General features: G+C 35.5%; 2 protein-coding genes across 5 annotated transcripts; both read right to left on the bottom strand.

The window, feature by feature from the left end:
• LOC109716857 (LOB domain-containing protein 12-like) lies at positions 4,155-5,049 on the bottom strand. The gene has a single exon (XM_020242461.1). The coding sequence runs from the start codon at positions 4,889-4,891 to the stop codon at positions 4,217-4,219; it is 675 nt and encodes a 224-aa protein (XP_020098050.1). The 5' UTR covers positions 4,892-5,049; the 3' UTR covers positions 4,155-4,216.
• On the bottom strand, positions 6,795-19,856 carry LOC109716747 (D-tyrosyl-tRNA(Tyr) deacylase). Of its 4 annotated transcripts, none has more exons than XR_002218028.1 (10): positions 19,706-19,856; positions 19,459-19,550; positions 10,210-10,276; positions 10,061-10,091; positions 9,819-9,959; positions 9,377-9,395; positions 8,983-9,093; positions 8,854-8,879; positions 8,688-8,761; positions 8,060-8,115 (listed from the first exon to the last, which is right to left on the bottom strand). XR_002218028.1 is itself a non-coding variant. In XM_020242302.1 (9 exons), exons 1-8 carry the CDS (start codon positions 19,745-19,747, stop codon positions 8,079-8,081), a joined length of 510 nt encoding a protein of 169 aa, XP_020097891.1. In that variant the 5' UTR covers positions 19,748-19,856; the 3' UTR covers positions 6,795-7,089; positions 8,060-8,078. The 4 variants fall into 4 exon arrangements, 2 of the variants coding, with proteins under 2 accessions (XP_020097891.1, XP_020097890.1); XR_002218029.1 differs by having other exon boundaries at positions 8,983-9,075; XM_020242302.1 differs by lacking the exons at positions 8,983-9,093; positions 9,377-9,395 and adding an exon at positions 6,795-7,089.

The raw sequence follows: 20,364 nt of genomic DNA, 5'->3' as shown, positions 1-20,364 counted from the left end.
CACTAATAGACAATACTTTAGAAGATGAAGTTGTAGAAACTTGACTATTGCTTGCATGTCAAGACGAAGTTAAGGATCCACAATATGTATGGTTTCTGAATTCCGGTGCTTCAAATCATATGTGGGGAAGGAAAAAACTATTTGTTGAAATGGATGAGAATGTTGATAGCAATGTGAAATTTGGTGATTCATTCAAAATACCTATTAAAGAAAGAGAAAAAATTATGTTTAAATCGAATAGTGGTGAAGAAGAATTCATCTCCAATATATATTATGTACTAGAATTAAAGAGCAGCATACTGAGTATCGGACAACTGATGGAGAAAGGATATAAGGCTCTACTCTGACTTTGAAGGATAAGAATGACAAAATGATTGTGAAAGTGATTGTAATTTTGCATTTTAGTCCCCCACACTCAAAATTTCTTGTTAAGAGCTCCCTAGTGCATGTATTTTGCACAGTGGAACCTCTCCGTGAATTTTCACACAATTTGGCAAATAAAATATCACTTTTTTTGTGAAAAAAATTTGAAATGTGTTGATCTCACCATTTTTCTTTGTAAATAGTGCATGTACTATGCAAAATCGCAAAACAATCTCTCCCACGATTTTCAACACTACCAAACCTTACAACCACACCTATCATTCATCACTACCCAAAACCTCACCAGTTCACTCCTACAACTTCAAATTTCAGGATGTATCAAATGAACACTCTAATCACAACCATCTTTTGATAATTCACTAATTTGACCATAATCCGATGCTGGTCTATTAAATCTATCTTTCTCATAATCTAAACTTCTTTCCATAAGCAGTAACTTATCTTTTACTTATGAAAATCCTTCTAACTAGTATCACATACTATATCCCATTCATATCTGCTCACTATACAAGTTCCGTACGCTATGATCAAACCCTTTAAAATTAAATTTCAGCACAATATAGTGTTTCGAACGCAAGTCCAGGTGTCTGGAAAGACATTTGGAAGGTCCGGAAATGAGTTAAGGCCTGGGATCTACGTTGTAATCGTTCAGATTGCCTCCAGAGCATCCAAAAGCAGTTTTGGACGCCCGTAAGTCTAAGGTTTAAATTTGAAGCTCGAAATGATTATAGGCTGTTAGTGTATTAATTATTTTGTGCGCTCATGAAATTGTTCTGGGCATCCAAAATTCAAAAGGTTGTGTGTGAGCCCTCTATTCAGAATTGTGCGATCAAGACTTCTTCAAATTTGAACACTCGAAAGTTATTCTGGGGGCCTGAAACTATACTAGATTAGTCAATGAATTAAGTAGGAAGCACGAAATATTGCGGAAGAGGCCGCCTAGAAGTGTTTTCGAACCCCCGAAATAGCGTAATCACAGTAACGGACAGATTTTAAATTTTGACCATAAATAAGGGGCTTTGGTGCTTCAAATGCAGCTTACTAAGCTTGAAATTGTTGTAACATTATACTTATTTTACTTTCTCTCTAAGCTTAAGCAAACTTTTTAGTGAAATAATTAAACTTTGTAAAAGAGAGAAAAAGATTACAATTGTAAGATCTTCTTAGAAAGAAGAAAAACATATATATTAGTATAAAGACTTGGAACTTATCTGTAAAAGCGTCTTTAATTAATCTTTAGGTTGTCACTTAGATCCTCAGAAACAAGCTCTTGGATTTACATTAACATAAATATAGAGCTTGGGTGATCAAAGGTAAATCTTCCACAAGACAATTGATATTTGAGTATTCAAATAGAAGATCAATGTGTTAAATATGCTCTAAATATTTGAACTTACGAGCCCTACATCAAAATTTTTTGTTCGCCTATCTATCGAGCAATCGCTCCCTACTTGATGCATAGATAAAGGAAACGCGAAAACCCAAATTTTATCTTTTTTCTAAATTATTTTTTAGCCCATCAAATAGCTCCGAGATGAACAACGAAACTTGAAAAGCAGTATTCCTCAAATTATGATCACCAAATTAACCTTAATCCTGATAGTTAAAGCATTTTCGTATACAATTCAACAACTTAATTTGAATTCTTCTGCACCGTTAAGACAACAAATACTATATATTTTTTTTCAATTAAAATTGTTAATTTTGATACAATTTGCTATTAGCTAAAGGGTTAATTATTGCACCATTAATTCCTAATTATCTTTACCTATTTTTCCTTAAGCTTGTACTTTTAACCATTGAGTTTCTAACATTTATGTTATATACGGTAGTTAGGCCTGAATCGTCCAAATTTTCATCAATTTTGATGAAATAGGACACGTCACTTCCAATAAAGCTCTGCTTACCTATAAAAGACTACAGTTGATGGCATGTTTGAGTCGACGGCAGTATGTCATATGTATGCTCCAATAAAGGGCAGTCATTGTCTTGCGTGAGGTCAAAGCGATAATACGTATGGAGAACAATAGTGAGCATAAAATTATAAAAATTTGGCTCTTATTAGAGACTAGCAAAATATATTTACTAGTTTGGATCGTTAATTCAAATATTTTATTATTGATAGTGAGTTCTACAGTATAAAATAATAAATAAACTAAAAACTCGGCTAGACATAATAAAGCATTTGAATTAATGATCCATAAATATATTTTGCTGGATTTGTTATAAGAGCCAAATATATTTTGCTAGTCTCTAATAAATAAACTAATAACCATTGCTGGATTTGTTTATAAATAAACCAAACGGACCAAAGTTGAACAACCGAGCGACCCCTGGCGACCGAATTTCTAATTCCAATTCAACTGAGTGTTCCCAGCCCCCGAAACTCGAACCGAGCTTTTATTTTTTATTTTTTATTTTTTTGAGAGATTGGTAGCACACTACTTGCTTTGTTTATTTCTAAATTCGAACTTGGGACCTCGGATACTAACCATCAAGCCCTTTGCCACTTGCTCTAAGACAGTCGGTGTTTTTCGAACCGAGCTTTTAATTCTCAATCGAGTTTTCGACTCATTTTGGTGGAGTCATGTTTTTCTAGAAACTCTAATGCTAATTTGGTTGCATCATCCTCAATGTAAATATATCTAAACCTAATTTAAAATTTTAAAATCATATCCCTAATTTTTAGAAGTTTTTTTCTTATAAAAATCCCAAAAAATCTAAAAAAAATCAGTAAAACAAAATTACCGAAAATAAAATTTCGAAAATTAATTCAAATAACAAAAACTAATCCTAAGTAGTTTTTTTCTGGCTGCGTCATTGTCTATATAATAAAATTAAAATAATAATTAAATACTTTTGACGTCAACCAATAATTAAATCAGAAACTTTTAACCCAATAATTTTTTCGAGTCGTCGTTGGACCCGATTTTTGTAACATATTGCATTAAAATTTCTTGTGTTGCTCATGTGTGCTTTCAGGGGCCAAACTAGCTTAATTGGCTAGGAATTAATTGTGCTGGTGCCAAATAGCAGATGACTTCTCCAATGACTTTTATTAGCACTTTAATCCATGAAAACGTAAAGTAATTTGGCACTGTAATGTTGTGCCAAAAAGTATGTTTAGAAGATTAACTATAATGAATTCAAAATCAGCTTAGTAATTACGAGTTTAGATTTTAGAAGTGATTAGGTATATATAATTACATTGTGCTTTTAGAACTTAATCCTTAATTGATTTCTCTATTATCAATCATGCCTAGCGAGCTAAGGATTTGATGCTTGGTTTCCGAGGTTCTAATCAAATTCGATATCTAGTTACTTCATTTTTTTTTTTTTACTAAGTTCATATCTAAAAAATAAACGAAACAATGTTTCTTACATATAATTATTAGAGAAAAAAATGCAAATTGTGATTTTGATTAGGAGCTGCATGCATGATATATAGCACAGGAATCAACATCTAGATAACATGTACTGTAACTAAAAAACTTGGATTTCAATTATTCTTTCTCTAAGATTTAGCATTGCACATGCATTAATAGGAGAAAACAAATTAAGGAGGAAAGAATCTCTAGCAAAGGTAATTAAAACACTAATAATGATGGAAACAATTTTGGGTTGATTAGTATCAATCTATATATCATATCTAAATATTCCCGTAGTTAAGATTTTGTGGTACAAAATTTAAATAGAATCGTATGAACTTGATACAAAACTTAACTAAAACCATGATATGATGATGAAACTGTCAGGTGTCAATAGCCTTTACAATTTTACCTTATAAATTAATAATTAGTAACTCTGCGTATAAATCGTTACCTCTTCATTTTTAGTTTACTGCATCAGGATGCAGTAGCACATTCGATTCTTCATCATCATCATTAAACGGTGAGAAATTGCCCTGGTCTACAAAACTCGGCGGCGACGATATAGACGTTGCTCCCAACACCGGGCCCACGGGTCCATTACAAAAATTGTAGTAGCTCAAATTCTCACGTACGAGATTATTATTACCATTACTATTACTATTACCGTTGTTGTTCAATATTATGCTCACGGTATCGTTCTGCAGTGCGTCGTGATGAAGAAACTGCGGTAGCGGCGGGAGGGTCGGGTACTGACAGGTGAGGGCTTGGGTGAGGGCGGCGATGCGGTCGCGGAGCAGGCGGTTCTCGCAGCGGAGCTCGGCGACCTCGCGGAAGCAGCCGTCGGCGGGGTCGCGGTCGCGCCACTCGGCCTCCCAGGTGAGGGTGCGGGCGGCGCGCTGGCGGGCGGCCTCGGTGGCGTTGGCGCGCAGCATCTTCGTCAGGTTGCTCAGCCCGAACACCTTCTGCACCGCCCTGAACTCGCCCTGCTTCTCCGCCGGGAAGTACTTCGCCAGGAAGCAGTCCTCCGCGCACCGCTTCCGCTGGTGCTTGCACGACGCGCACGCCTGCCGCAACCCCGCCGACTCTCCGTCGCTGCAGCTTCTTCCTCCTCCTCCTCCTCCTCCGTTCGTCTGCATTATAACCTAATTACCACGCGTGGTGGCATGCAGGAGATTCTAATTATAATTAATTTTTGTGTTCGTGAGTAAAAAGAAAGTAAGGTGGGGGAGGGTTGAAAATTATTATAGGGATTTTAGGTGGCTCACAGGAAGATTCACGACCATGCGCGTTTACGATTTCTTTTAGCCGTCTCTGCATAATAATAATAATAATAATAATAATAATAATGCGATTAGGATTTAATATATTTCTCCGATTCTCTTTATGATTAATATTAATTTAGCAGTATTTTTGGAAAGAGTGGAATTGGAGAACCAAATCGATCTAAAAGAACCATGAATTGGAGGATAAATACATAAATTTATGCACGTTCGTTTGGTTGTAGATGGCCCTGGCCCGTAAAATTGTTAATTTTTTGAATAGATTTACTTTTGATGAGTTGGTTATAATACTCAAAATTAAATGCAAACTTTAAATATATATATATATTGACCCATATGTGTTTTTATATAATTAGGCCGTGTTTGGAATCTTTGGATACCCCGTAAAAACGAGATATTTTCTTAATATTGAATTTTTTTTATTAGTCATATATTTTTTTCTTCTTTTTTTTTTTAATAGAGCGGTACGAGTACTCTTGATACAATACTACTCTTCTTAGAAATACGGGATACAACAAAATAATTAATCACAATCCTATGTAATTTTGGGGTGAATTGAAAAGGAGATAAACAGTTTAAAATGTACAGATTAATTTAAGTTTTGTAATAATCCTGGTAAAAGTTTTCCAGTTACCCACTTTTTAGATTTGGTTCTAAACATGTAATTAAACACCAGGATATTTAATTAATCAGTTTTAACATCCTAAACAAGTGTTAAAATCACAACAACGTAATATTGTTACAAAATTGGCTTATAAATTTAATCTCGATNTTAAAATGTACAGATTAATTTAAGTTTTGTAATAATCCTGGTAAAAGTTTTCCAGTTACCCAACTTTTTAGATTTGGTTCTAAACATGTAATTAAACACCAGGATATTTAATTAATCAGTTTTAACATCCTAAACAAGTGTTAAAATCACAACAACGTAATATTGTTACAAAATTGGCTTATAAATTTAATCTCGATCAAGCATGTTTCGGAATATGGTCTCACTTTTTCTACACCAACACTACAAAATATTGTACAAACATAAGAATACTTGACCTATTTCAAAAGAATTGTTCAATTTGGGGTAAAGTGCATCATTAGCCCCGGAACTTTTGGCCGAAGTAACTGACTGTTTCTAACGCGAGTGATAAAAGATTTAGCGGTGATTAGTACCTAAGATTCCAACTATACAAAATTAAAACTAAGATGGTATTTTTTCATTAAAAAAACTTTTTTTAAAGAAATACATAGTTTTCGAAACTTTTCTAACAAACCAAACATTTTTCTACAAGGGACGGTGCTTGTAACATTGCAACGGCATTTTAACTATTGGTTCACATTTACTGTTTTCCTTGTACTCTGACAGTAAATGTTGGATTAGAATAATCGAAATTCGAAAGTATAACTTCTAGTGGTACCGATTGAGTAGATCTTACACACTGTTATTAGTTCTAGTTCAAATGTATTTATTAGTAATCGAGATAGAGCTTATTCAATCTAATTAGGCAATCTAACAGAGCTATGGATCAGTTGGTCTCTTTCTCAGCATTATTATAGTTTAGATTCTAGCTTAGATAATTTGTATCAGAATAAATATTGCTTTTAATATTAAAACATGAAAGCAGAGCTTAAAACTGCTACAACAATATCATAAACCAATTCCTTGTGTTTTAGAATAGTAGTTATACCTAAGATCAAACTGAAAGAAAAACACAAAAACAAAAACAAAAAAACAAAAAGCTCATGGAAAATTTCACTAGTACACTAATAACTTCAAAGGTAAATATATCTTATTTTGGATCACTAGGACCCTCCATAAAGATGTCCTATTCAAGAGTACAATAAAATTACCACAATGGTTGTTTATTCATTCAAACAAAAATGGCTCATTTGAATGATTAACTTAATTCAAGTCTATAGATAATTATATGCATATCCGTACAAATTTTATTCTACAGACAACTAAAGGCGGATTAGCATAGACTAAAAAACCACGAGAAATGACAGTATTTCATATCTCTCAGAGGAATAGATTTGAAAGAGTTGCTCCTCCTTCCTCAAACCTGTAAAAGGTTTAAACTTTGAATAACAAATCCTGAAACGGGAAGATATTTATGGAACATATATGCAAAGAGCAAACAAGCAACTTATTATCTTGAATATAAATATTAAAAACACCGTAACCTACTAGCTCAAGATTTTTTAAAAAATACAATTATTTCACATAATTTAACATGATATCAGACGTGGGGGGACATTAAATATATAAAAACATCATTCTCTACTGGCTTAAGCTATTGAAGAACAGTGATTGTTTCATATAATTTAACATGATACCAGATTAAGCTCCTAATATTTTAATTCTCTCATTTTAATTTAAGCCCATATTTAGTGGCTATCAAAATATCTCGAGTCCAAAAATAAGGGAGAACGCTGAATATAAATATTAAAAAAAATTCATTCTGTAGATGCGAATAATCCTGTCTTTCATAAACACACTAAATATATCGAAATTGATTGTCACTTTGTGTGCTATCATTATATTAATGGAACAATATCTCTGCCATTCGTTCCCTCTGCTCAACAACTTGCCAGTTTTTTTACCAACTCTCAAACTACTCAACGTCATCAATACCTTCTATCCAAACTCTCAGTGTTTACTCCATCTTGAGTTTGCGGGGGGCGTTACCTTATATAAATATTTGGTTCACTTAATTTTCATTATATCTTTCCTTTTATAGGATAATAGACATTCTTTATATTATTGTATACTATAATTCATGATTTACCATGTATTAGCTTGACCTCTCTTTATATAAAGAAGTCTTTTGTAATTTATAAAAAATCAGAAAGAAATTATATTTCTTCTTCAATTATCTTTTGTTTCAATCTTTGACTCCATTTTTTCCTTATTCATTTTAAGATAGTAGATTGTGTATTAACTGATTAAAGAAAATACACTAGGGATCCGCAAATGACAGGAACAAAAATGCCCGTGCTGAAAAGAGAGGGGAAATAAAAGGAACTGCATACCCAATCAATTCTGCTGTCATCATTCAGTTTCTTCCACCAGCCCACAGGCAGCACTCCTGCAGGTAACAAAAGTTTAGTAGAGGTGATAAGATTGCCCGGATATTGGCAAAATCATATCAAGTCAAAAGACCAGCCAACACAGGCAAGCGAACTCCAGGCTCTTAAAATCAACCAAACGTTGCATGCCGCATTTCGTTATCAAGAAAACGGAAATGGAAAAGAGAGAGAAAATAAAAGGTAAAATCGTATAAAACTTGAATTATGGATCATTTTAAATCGGCTACTCAAACTTTTAAAATTTTAATTTTACTACCTAACTTTTTTGTTTGATTTTAGTCGGTCAACGGCGGGCGCTTTGACTTCAAATTTTAAGTTAATTACTTACTTCAATGAATTTATATTTGCAACAACTGCATGACATGTACTAACTATATTTGTAAAGATAAACAACGCATTCAAATTTTGAAGTCAAAATGTCATTGATTGATTCACATCAAACAAAATAAGAGGTTGAGCAGTAAAATCAAAATTTTGAAAGGTTAGATAGCCATATCAAAATGGCCTATAATTTAGATAAGTTCTCTACGTTTTTACCAGAAAAAGAAGGAAAAAAAAAAGGCAAATTAACCTTGGTTGAGATGAATCTTGTGCTGCGGAAGAATCAAGTTGCATTGTAACAGGGCCATCATTTACCAAATTAACCTGCATATGTGGCGGAGGAACGTTAATTCAGCAAGGAAAAGGCAAAGAAACAAGAAAATAGTCGATTATTCAGCGAATCTGCTGTGAGCCACCTTCATCATTGCTCCAAAGATACCATCTGGAATTATACATACTCAAAGATTAGAACTCTGTACAAAAAGCATAATTAAAGCCATAGAAGTTGAGGATAGTTTTGCTATACAGATTAATCAGAAAGGTACATTCTGAGGAGCAGAGAGAGATGCAGCCCATGAAAGAGATTCAAAGCATGCACTTCAGCTAGATGCTTGCTCTCCAATAAAATTAGGGATAACCTGAGATACATTTTGGCCCTATTTGAATATCATAATAAGTTATTCAGTGATATCCTATTTTGGTATGAGGGTTTTCTATTATAATTGAAAGCTAGGAGTATGATCAAATGTCTAAAAGAGAATAGCATAATCGGCCTTCAAATCAGTTTTTCGGAATTAGAAAAATCACCTCGTAGGCAAAATATGTTATCCTGCCAAATTATTGATGCTAAAGCCTTTCAAGGAGCGAAAAATCCAACTCCTATCTCCCAATTACATAAGAAAAGCTTCATGCCGTATAAATTATCATCAGATAACTTACTCTAACATCCAAATAAGACCTTTACATTTTAGGTGTGTCATGCAATAGCAATAGCAATAGCAATAGCAATAGCAATAGCAATAGCAATAGCATGACTAATTCTCTTTCACTAATCCTAACAAAGCACTTAGATGACTAACAACAAATTAACTTTTAATTTACCCCTTGAAGTAAAGCACCAAAATGGTTCTCAGAAGAATGCAATGTTAGATTTTTAGATTGTAGTGTAATCTCTTAAAGAGATATATTTATACAGTGAACATTTATTATATGGAAAATTAGGATGATATTGAAGGATGACCAACATATAACATGCAAATGCATTTATAGAGTTTTTATTATACTTGATCAAAATGTGGTCGAGTAAATGGAACATATTGTATGTGATCACATGTATACAATACAATAGGCACAAATTGAATAAAGAAATGAGACTTGTTACCTTTCACCAAATCTGCAGTGTACGCTTTGCGAAACTTCTCAACTAGACACGCATAAAAGGGTTTTGCTTCCTGAGGTGGCATAGCCACATGAAAATCTGGCTTATTACCCTTGAGAATGCCATATAAGGTAAATTGACTGACTGAGGGACCACAGGATGATAAAGAACGATCAGCAACTATACAAACCAAGCTACCAAAGATAGAAAAAATCATAAGCCAAGAAATGTGCAGATAGTAGTACCCAATAGAACTCCAAATTGCCTTTGCATAACCTGCCAACAAGCTCAGACAATTGAGAAAATCTCATCTGTAGGACAAATCAGCTCTAATGACATCAATTATCCAATTTAAAGGAGAAAAGATAGATTCATGTATAGCTCTGGGACTTACACTCTGATCCCATGCTTTTCCAGTCTTTTCATTTGGAAATAACCTCATGTTTAGAACCTTTCTACATCTGCATTTACAGAATAAAACATCAAGAGATTAGCAATTTGCTTCACAAAAGAAAATTAGCACTTCAACAGAGGACAAATCAGTACACATACAGGTCTTCCTAAATCATCCAAGGGCATGTGTTTCTGCCGAACTAAGGGGCAGAACTCATGAAATTCCATAGAGTTCCGATTCGCAAGTTCAGAGTGGCCTCATACTGCGAGCTCTCTGTTCTTTATGCCCCTTATCGGGAATAGTGAATTCGCAAATGTTAATTCCACGCCAGGGGTGCAAAGTCAACTTCCTGGAAGTTGCAAGGACATTGGGCTAATAATTGCAGGGAAAAGATACATGCCCAAATTCTTTCTTAGAGAATGTAGGGTCAAAGAGAAAAGCTAGATGTTGAGAAACAATAAATGGCATCAGAACATACATCTTAAGGTGATTCTATCATCAGACTTTATAGCATGCATTACTGTGAGCAATCATGGGAAAAAGCAACCCTTACATTGATTATCCTACTTGGTAGAAAAGCCAGCAATGGAACTTCTCAAACTATAATAGCCTAGCAAGAAGAAAAGAACTAAATCATCCTTTTTGCCTTTAGGCAAGGATTTGAGTGATACACAGGGGATGCCATTCATTTAGCAACACATGCAATGTGTCGCACCTATGCTCAACTGCACTATTTTGAGTACTTCATGTCCTACAGTACTTAGAAACCAAAAGATCATAAGGTTCGGAAATCTCCCAATCTCACTACATAAATGAATAAAGGGATTTATGTACTTGATTAAGTATTGGGGTTACAAAACTACCGGTTGACTGGCACGGTCGGCGCATGAAACCGTGCTTTTCTATTTGAACAAGCATCTAAAGAATATTGATAAGGGAAAAAAAAAGCAAGAATCGAGCAACCATGTACCAAATGATATTGACGATTGACTAGGTCGAGGTAATACAGCTATTCCTTTAGAAGAGCCATGTGGATTTGTTATGAATCCATGACTTGCGCTGATACCTTATGAGAAAAGCGAAATGATCTAGTTCGTTAGATATGAAAAGACCAACAAATAAACAAGAAAGAAAGAATAAAAATGAAGCACACAAATATTTATGTGATTCAGCCAATAGTCTATGTCCACATGCAAAGACGGAGCAAAACTATATTATAATCCAAACGGAGTATAAAAAATGCCTCTATCCCAAAACTGTAGCCTCTATGATACACTCATACCCTTTTCTCATCTGCATTAGCAATCAGCAGAATAAAGGATATATTTATATTAGTGACTAAAACCCTATGGCTTCGTTTGGTTCGGGGTTAAGTAAAAGCTAGTTATTCCAGGGATAGGATTAAGTTCAGGGTTAAGGTGGGATTAGAGTAATTTTGTGTTTGGTTGAGAATTGAGTTTAGTCCAGGAATAAGCAAAATAGTGTTTGGTTGGAATAGGTGGAAAAAGAAGGATAGTTGATTGTTAAAGAGATAAAATGACCAAAATACCCATCACATGAATCTATGTAAATAAAAGCTTTTATTTTCTGCATTTAAATTTAGATGATTGCAATTTTTTTTAGGGAGTCAAATTAAATTAATTTGAGCATAATTTGTTACCAAAAATTATTTTCAGCTCACTTTTGTGACTTTGAAATTACCAAAATTTTACAAACAATAACAACTCACTAATCCGAGACCACAGAGAAAACTCCCAAATCGTAGGTGAAGGCCGGCACAGATCTATCCAGATCTACCTGATCCGGTTATAGGGGTTGACCCGAAACGAGGAGGAGAAAGTACAAAGCGCTTGGGCCGTCGGTGAAGGCCTTACGAGCAACGGCGACGAGAAGGGGATTGAGATTTTCGGGGGAGCCGAAGCCCTTACAACCAGAGGTGAAGGCCTTGCGATCGACGGCGACGAGGTGAAGCCCTTACGACTCGCTTCGGCCGGAGGAAAGCCCGACCAACCAGCGGCGACGAGGAGGGAGGGCTGAGGGCTGAGGGGGAAGAAGATGAACAAGAGGAGAGGGGTTGAACAGTAGTACGCAGGGTATTTTGGGGCGGGGTTAGGCTATTTCGGGGGGGTGGGATTAACAAACCCCAACCCTTATCGGGTTATCCTTTGTGTTTAGGAGTAACTTCGGGGTTAAAGAGTTATTCCCTCCTTAACCGCGAACCAAACATAGTGTATAAGACTAGAAATAATCTCAATAAGATTAGGCATAATCTTATCCTAACTAAATGGATTGATCGAAATAGAATAGGGTTTAGGAAATCTTCAGTTCAAGAATTTGAGACATATTTAAAAATTCTCCACCTTATCTTGAACAGGGATTTAAGTGTCGTTGCACAGAGTCGTGCCGGAAACTTGCCGGCATGGTACAGCACGGTGCGTACCGAGCCGTGTCGATACGTGCCGGTCAAAAAAATTCTTGTGTGGCAACATATAATAGTATGAAATATTTATTTTTTTTAGCAACAAAATATTCTAACTATTTATTTTGTCTTTTATCACAACTTTTGAACTTTATTGAGAAAATTACTTACTAATTTAAAGAATATAAGGTTTTGAGCTGTGCCATTGACACGGGGTCTATATCATGCCGGTATCTTGTTGGCACGGTACGGCACGGTGGATACGGCCCGTGCCGACGGGCACTTAAAGCCTTGATCTTGAATTCTCCGTCTTCTCCATCAAAACCCCAAAGGGCTCCTCAAATGGTGCTGCACATACAAATCAAGTTTACAGAAAATTGAACTTGGTCATCGAAAAAGGCTTAATAAGAAAATCTGTGGGATTATCTAAAGTGCCAATATTCTCCTTTTCCAGTAACGACTTTTGCAATCCCTGTTGCATCAAAATGGCTTGCATCTCAACTTGCCAAAAAGCGAAACTGTTTGAACAATCTAACTTCTCGATCTCAAACTTCATCCACATCTTGAACACCCAAACAAACAATCCGACTCTGATATCAGGTTGTTATAACAAAAGCAGAAATATCTAATTTGTCGGGGGCGAAAATACCAAAAGAGAACAAAAAAAAAGAGGACAAAATAAAGCACACAAATATTTATGTGGCTCGGCTACTGGCCTACGTCCACCAGCAAAGACGAAGCGAAAACCTTGTTATTGTCGAAGGCCAAGCACAACAATTAGCTCTCTCAAAAGACCCGATGTTCTATAGCGTACTGCCTAAGAAAATTCTCGAATTACGTCCGTACAAAAGGCCTAAACGTGGTTCCTTCTCTCACCAATTGCTCGGCTCAATCTCTACATCCAACGTGTATGAACACCTCTGGCAGACCAAACTCTAGAGCACACCCCTTGACTTCCAGGATTACCAAATTATGTCACGTCATTAGGGCACATGAGCGAGCGCGGGATGATTGAATTAAGTAAAAGGTCTCTTATGTGGCCAAGGTACAGGAAAATTGGAGCTTTGCGAACATTGTGTACTTGGCCAGCAGAAAGGATAAATTTCAGTACAACAATTCACAATACGAAAGGCACTATGAATTATATTCATTTTAATCAAGGTTTTAAGTGCCCGTCGGCACGGGCCGTATCCACCGTGTCGTACCGTGCCAATAAGATACCGACACGATACAGACCCCGTACCGATGGCACAGCTCAAAACCCTCTATTTTTTAAATTAGTAAGTAATTTCCTCAATAAAGTTCAAAAGATGTGATAAAAAGACATAATAAATAGTTAGAATATTTTGTTGCTAAAGAAACTAAATATTTCATGCTATTATGTGTCGGCACACAAGAATTTTTTTCACCGGCACACATCGGCACGGCTCGGCACGCACCGTGCCGTACCGTGCCGACAAGTTTCCGCCACGACCCCGTGCCACGGCACTTAAATCCTTGATTTTAATCTTTGGAGACTCTCACATATTCCGCCTAAATGTAACGCTTGATATATGCTTTCTTTTATCGACGATGATTACAGAGTAGTTTGGGTGTTTAAGTTGAAGCACAAAGATGAGGTGTTCAAGCATTTCAAACAGTGAATGGTTATAATTGAAAATCAAACAGAGAAGAAAATTAAGTTACTTAGAAGAGATAACGGTTTGGAATAATATTCATCTGTGTTTGATGAATTTTGTAAGAATGAGGATATAGTTCGTCCCAAAATAGTCAGACATATGCCGCACCAGAATAGACATATGGATAGGACCCCGCTTGGAGAGAGTGCATTGTATGCTCTTGAATGCTGGCTTATTGAAAGACTTCTGGGCAAAGGCAATTTCTACTACTTTTTATTTGGTGAATCGTTCACCACATACAACTATGGTCGTAAGACTCTGGAGAAGGTATGGTCTGGTAAAACCCACTGAATATTCTACTTTAGGAGTATTTGAATGCCCTGCATATGCTCACGTTGATAATGATAAACTAGAACATAGAGCTTTAAAATACATTTTTCTTAACTATGCATATGGAGTTAAGGGCTATCGATTATGGTACCCTAATCTCAAAGCATCTAAATATCTTATCTGTAGGGATGTTACTTTTGATGAATCTGTTATGTTTCACCCCAAAAAGGAATTTACTGTTGACACTACTTTAGAGAAGGTGGAGAATGTTAAGTTGCAGGTGGAGTTCAAGACTGATGACTCAATATCTCTACAAGAAGGTCCTCTTCTCCATCTTATCTAGTGTAGCTACATGATAACTTCAAAGCAAATGAACCTTCAATGCAACTACAATATAGAGCTGCTATAGGTCAACAGAGGCGACAAATAAAGCCACCACAACAATATACATATATGGTGGCCTATGCTTTATCGGTAGCTAAAGAGACAGTTGATGCTGATGAGCCTTACACGTACACAAGAACTATTTCTAATGCTAACTCAAATAGTTGGTTGGTTGCAATAAATGAAGAGTTGGTGAAGCCACCAGAAAGAAAGAAAATTGTTATTTGTAAATGGATCTTCAAAAAGAAGTAAGGTACCCAAGGTGTTGAAAATGCTTGATACAAGGCAAGATTGGTTGTAAAGCATTATAATTAGGTAGAGAGGGTCGATTTTAATGATATTTCTCCACCTGTTATCAAACATAGCTCTATTCATATTTTTCTTTTTTTACGAGCTACCTAAGATATGGAGTTGGAGCAGCTTGATGTGAAAACAGTTTTCTTGCATGGTAAGCTCGAAGAGCATATTTACATGCCTAAGCCTGAGGTATTGTTATCCAAGAAAAGGAAGATCATTTTTGCTTATTACAGAAAGCTTTATATGGTTTGAAACAGTCTCTATAACAGTGGTATAAATGATTTGACTCATTTATGATTAGTTATGGCTCTCGAGGAGTAAGTGCGACAGTTATGTTTATTTCAGGATGCTTGATAATGGCATTTTCGTTTATTTGTTACTTTATGTTGACAATATACTTATTGCTTCCAAAGACATGTTTGAAATTAACAAGTTAAAAACACAATTATGTCACAAATTTGAGATGAAGGATTTGAGAGTAGCTAAGAAGATTTTCGATATGGAAATTCTTAGAGATCACAAGTTGGAAGATTATATTTGACTCGGAAGAAATATATTGAGAAAGTTTTGGAGTGTTTTGAAAGAAAAACGCTAAGTCCGTGAGTACTCCGCTTGCTACTCATTTTAGGCTTTCAGCTGCTTTGTCGTCACAGTTGGTAGAGAATGAGTCGTAGATGTCACATCTTCACACTCTAACGCAACTAGAAGTCTTACTTATACGATGGTCTGCACTCGTCCAGATATTTCACACACTGTTAGTGTTGTAAGTAGATACATAGCTAATCCCGGCAAGACACATTGGTAGGTGAAGTGGATTCTTAGATATTCAATAGAAACTTCTGATGTATGTCTGGAGTTTGGGAGATCTGATGACTCTTTAGTTGGTTTTGTTGATTCAGAATTGCAGGCGATTTGGACACACGAAGATCACTTATTGGATATATGTTCTCACTTGGTGGTTGTTCCATTAAAGCTATTTGTCTACTGTTGCTCTATCCAGCACTGAGGCAGAGTACATTGCTATGATGGAGGCTGTAAAAGAAGCTATTTGATTTAGAAGCTTATATAAAGAGCTTGCTTCTAGTCAAGACGGCCACCATTATTGTGACAGCCATAGTGCTATACATGTTTCTAAATATGAAATATTTCATGAGAGAATGAAATATATTTGATATCCGGTATCATTTTGTTCATGATGTGGTAGCACAGGGTGATATCGTAAAGAAGATACGCACTGTAGATAATCTAGCTGCTATGTTTCCTAAGCCTCTTCCAGTGACTCAAGCATTGCATAAACTTGATCGGTACATGTAGCAGCACTTGAGAACCCCTTCGGAGTTTTGGTAGAGAATATGAAGAATTCAAGTCAAGATGGAGTTTATATGGTGGGCTTAGCGCTATGGTTGAAAACTACAAATCAAACTACGGTGTATATTGTTAGGGCATGTTTGGTTTGAAGGATTTGAGCCTTGGAGTGGGAATAGGAATGATCCATTCGCATTGTTAGTATTTGGTTTGAGGGATTGACATTCCGATTCCCCTTGGAAGGGAAGGGGAATCGACTCCCCCCAAAATGATTCCTCCCTATGGAGGTGGAAATTAACTTTGATTCTAGAAAAGATTGAGAGAAGAACTCTTTTTTTTTTCTAACAATTATTTAAATTCAAAACTTGATTTATATTTAATTTAATTTTACATTATAATTTTATATTTGAATTTGAATTATAGATTCAAAATTCAATATTTAACTTCTTAAGTTCAAGTATAAATTTTAATATTGTTTGATATTTAAATTTAGTTCTAAATTTAAATTTTAACTTTGAACTTGAATTTGAGTTGTAAATTCAAATTTTATGTTCAAATTATGAATTCAAATTTGGATTCGAATTTTGACTTCGAATTTGAATAGTAAGTTTAAATTTTAATTAAACTTTAGTCTTTTTGAATTTCAATTTCAACATGATTCCGATTATGATTCCCCTTATGAACCAAACAAATTAGAGTTTTTACCACTCTGTTTTTTATTCCAATTCATTCTCATTCCTATTCTGATTTCGATTCCCATTTTGAACCAAACATGCCCTTGGATTGTTGTTAGATTTGTGGTTTATCTAAATCAATCCAAATTCTAAATAAATTAGGATAGGATGAGTTTTAGATTTATTAAGATAAGTAGAGTTTAATTAATTTAATTTAATGTATAAGAATTCTAATTAGTCTCTACATTGGAGAAAATGTATTATATAATGCATACACATTGAATTAATTAAACTCCACTTATCTGAATAAGTCTAAAACTCATCTTATCCAAATTTAATTAGAATTTGGCTCGATTTAGATGAACCACAAATCTAACTACAACCTAATAGGATTGATAGATAATGAGAATGTAAGAATTTATATAGATGTGTGATGCCAACAAAATGCCAACAAAATGCACTATAGAAGAGCATTGGTGAAAAATACATGAAATGAATCTGTGAAAGGAAAAAATGCTATTTATTACAACAGCCAAAGGAGGAGATCACAACTCCAATAACAATCCATGCTTCTATAAGTACGTAAAATAGAGCATTTCTGTTAGTAGGATCAGCGGATGCTACAATCTGAAAGGAGGTCAATATATATATTGTTGGTGAGATGTATTATAGATGTCCAAAAATATATGGTAGAGAAGATTTGGAGATGGTGACAAAGATGTAAACACAAAGCCAATGACAGTCAGATAAATTAGTAGCAACCAACATGCCATTATCTAAGCACTCTTCTTAGTAATTATTCTTCCTTTTGAAATGCTAAAAAAGTTCCTACGTTACTTCTCTATGACTAAAGATTGTGTTCATAATTATGTAATCAAGAAAATTGGACCAGGTGTCACAAACCCATACATAATAACAACCCCTTGGATTCTGTGTTAAAAGTGCTGTATACAACTTAACAGACCGACAAGTCAAAATTCATTGCTTTGGTTGGTAATGAAGATTAATTTGTACAATTGGTACATGTTTAAGTTTGCAAACCCCTGTCGGTTCATACAAAATACACCGCAGAAGTTGACTAATATTTGCAAAATTGAGGATGACATGGTGTCTTGGCATGCATCATAGTTTCACAGTCTAAACAAGCAAAGCTGAGTCTTCCATAGAAGGTAGAGTACATAATAGAGTGCCATAGAGAAGGTGAAAAGATTACAAGAGGAATAAGAATCATAGTTCCAGTACAAGACACCGTCAATCTTATCAAAGGATAAGATAAAAAAGCAGAACAATAAAGATGATTTACCAATGCTTGCCATTGAACATCCAGGGACATCTAATGCCAATGCTTGCCATTGAACATCCAGGGACATCTAATGCCGATGCTTGCCATTGAACATCCAGGGATATCTAATGCGATTAAATCATCTATCGCATTAAATTGAGTAGGTTACTAACAAAAAACAGCTCTTCGATGATTTACCAAAACTTCTTGATCTTTTCAAAGTGAGAATATCGTGTCATAAGGATTCGCATTCAGCTCGACTTCTAGCACCATAAAGTGTGATACATAATTTGCGAAACTACGGACGTTGATCCCGAGTTGACTTGCATGTCAAAAGTAAGGATTTGATCATCTTATGTGATGCTTAAATATATTATTTGAAAGGATGAGGTTGCTGGGTTTAAGGAAGCAAATATGCTAACCGTCGTGGTAAGTTAAACCTGAATTGATGCAAGATCCTCAATAGGTTGAGCTTTTTCGAGCCAAGCTCAAGCTAGCTGAGTCTAGCTCAATCGCAGCTCGTTTAATCGATCAAGCTCAAAAGCATGGTTTGAGCTCAAGAACTCGAACTAAGTCGGTGAATCAAGCGAAGACAGAGAGGTTTGTGAGCAACAAGCTTTTTCAACACCCTTAACTGCGCCGAGGCGTGCCACTACACTTCCCCTTTGTTAGCAAACAACCTACTCAACTTCTTCTCTAGTAAGTGGGCTTTATCTACAAACTGAAGATGAACTTACTTGTCGAGGTCAAAAAAAAAAATAAAAATTATTGGAATCTTAATCCCATGAAGGAATGGAAACTTTAATAAGAAGCTAAAGGACTCATCCATTATCCGTCATTAGTTTCATTAAAATTCGAGTAAGCTTATTGCAATTTATTGAGCAAGGGGAAAGAAAAGGGGGAAGAAGAGGAGAAAGGGAAAAAAAAAAAAATGCTTGCATGTAATCGGCGTCGGAGTCGGCGTCGGAGTCGCGGATGCCGACGAGGACGAGGAGGCCGGGCCCGATCTCCGATACCACGCGCCCCTCCACCTGCGTGCATGACACAGCTTTCGTGTAAGATTCAGATTCAGTCGAGTCGGGGGTAGAAGAAGTAAGAGGAATGGGGGGCGGGGCGGCGAAAGAGAGAATGAATAGTAAGAGAGCATCAGCAGAAGTGATGATAAAAAAAAATGACGAGTAGTTACCTCGACGCTGGCGGACAAGACTCGCTGCACGATCGCCCTCATTTCAGCCGGCCGGCCGCGCGCCCGCTCCGACGACGACACAGCGGCGGAAGAGAAACCGCACAGACCACCGAATTCGAGTTTTTATTTAGTGTTGTAATGCAGCTTTCTGTACACGTAATATCCAATAGCAAATACATCGCTATAAATTTTAACTTGGACATGATAAATCATTCATCATATATTCAAACACATAAAAATATAAATTTCTTCTAGATACAGTGAATCATTCATCCTATTTAGATATTATAAATAGTTCTTTGTGTTATATACTTATATTTTTTCTTTTCAATACTTATATTTTTTATAAATACGGTGAATTATTTACCGTGTTTAGCCATATTGAATGAATTATCGTGTTCAACTTATTTCCGCACCCCACCCTTGCTTGCGTAACACTTACGTGACGCCTGCGTGGCGGGGATAGGGCTAAAATTATAATTATAAATTTAGCGGGATTATTTGTGAAAATAATTTTTTGAGAGAGCTAAATGCAAAAATAGTCCTAAAAATATTATAATTACAAATACTCTTTAAAAATATTATTTACAATACTAATGATTTTATATTGTGAATAATTCATCACTTTTAAAATAGGTAAATATTTTACCACCTTTTCA

The sequence above is a fragment of the Ananas comosus genome, linkage group 10, assembly GCF_001540865.1.
Source record: "Ananas comosus cultivar F153 linkage group 10, ASM154086v1, whole genome shotgun sequence".
NCBI lineage: Eukaryota > Viridiplantae > Streptophyta > Magnoliopsida > Poales > Bromeliaceae > Ananas > Ananas comosus.
This window is presented reverse-complemented; position numbering and strand designations above follow the sequence as displayed.

Bases quoted from the DNA above. Each gene is read 5' to 3' on its own strand.
- LOC109716857 (XM_020242461.1), bottom strand. From the start codon at position 4,891: ATGCAGACGAACGGAGGAGGAGGAGGAGGAGGAAGAAGCTGCAGCGAC.
- LOC109716747 (XM_020242301.1), bottom strand. From the start codon at position 19,747: ATGAGGGCGATCGTGCAGCGAGTCTTGTCCGCCAGCGTCGAG. The intron at 10,092-10,209 runs GTAAGTCCCAGA...GCTTGTTGGCAG, and splicing joins GAAAAGCATGGGATCAGAGT to GTTATGCAAAGGCAATTTGG. The intron at 9,960-10,060 runs GTACTACTATCT...GTGGTCCCTCAG, and splicing joins GCAATTTGGAGTTCTATTGG to TCAGTCAATTTACCTTATAT.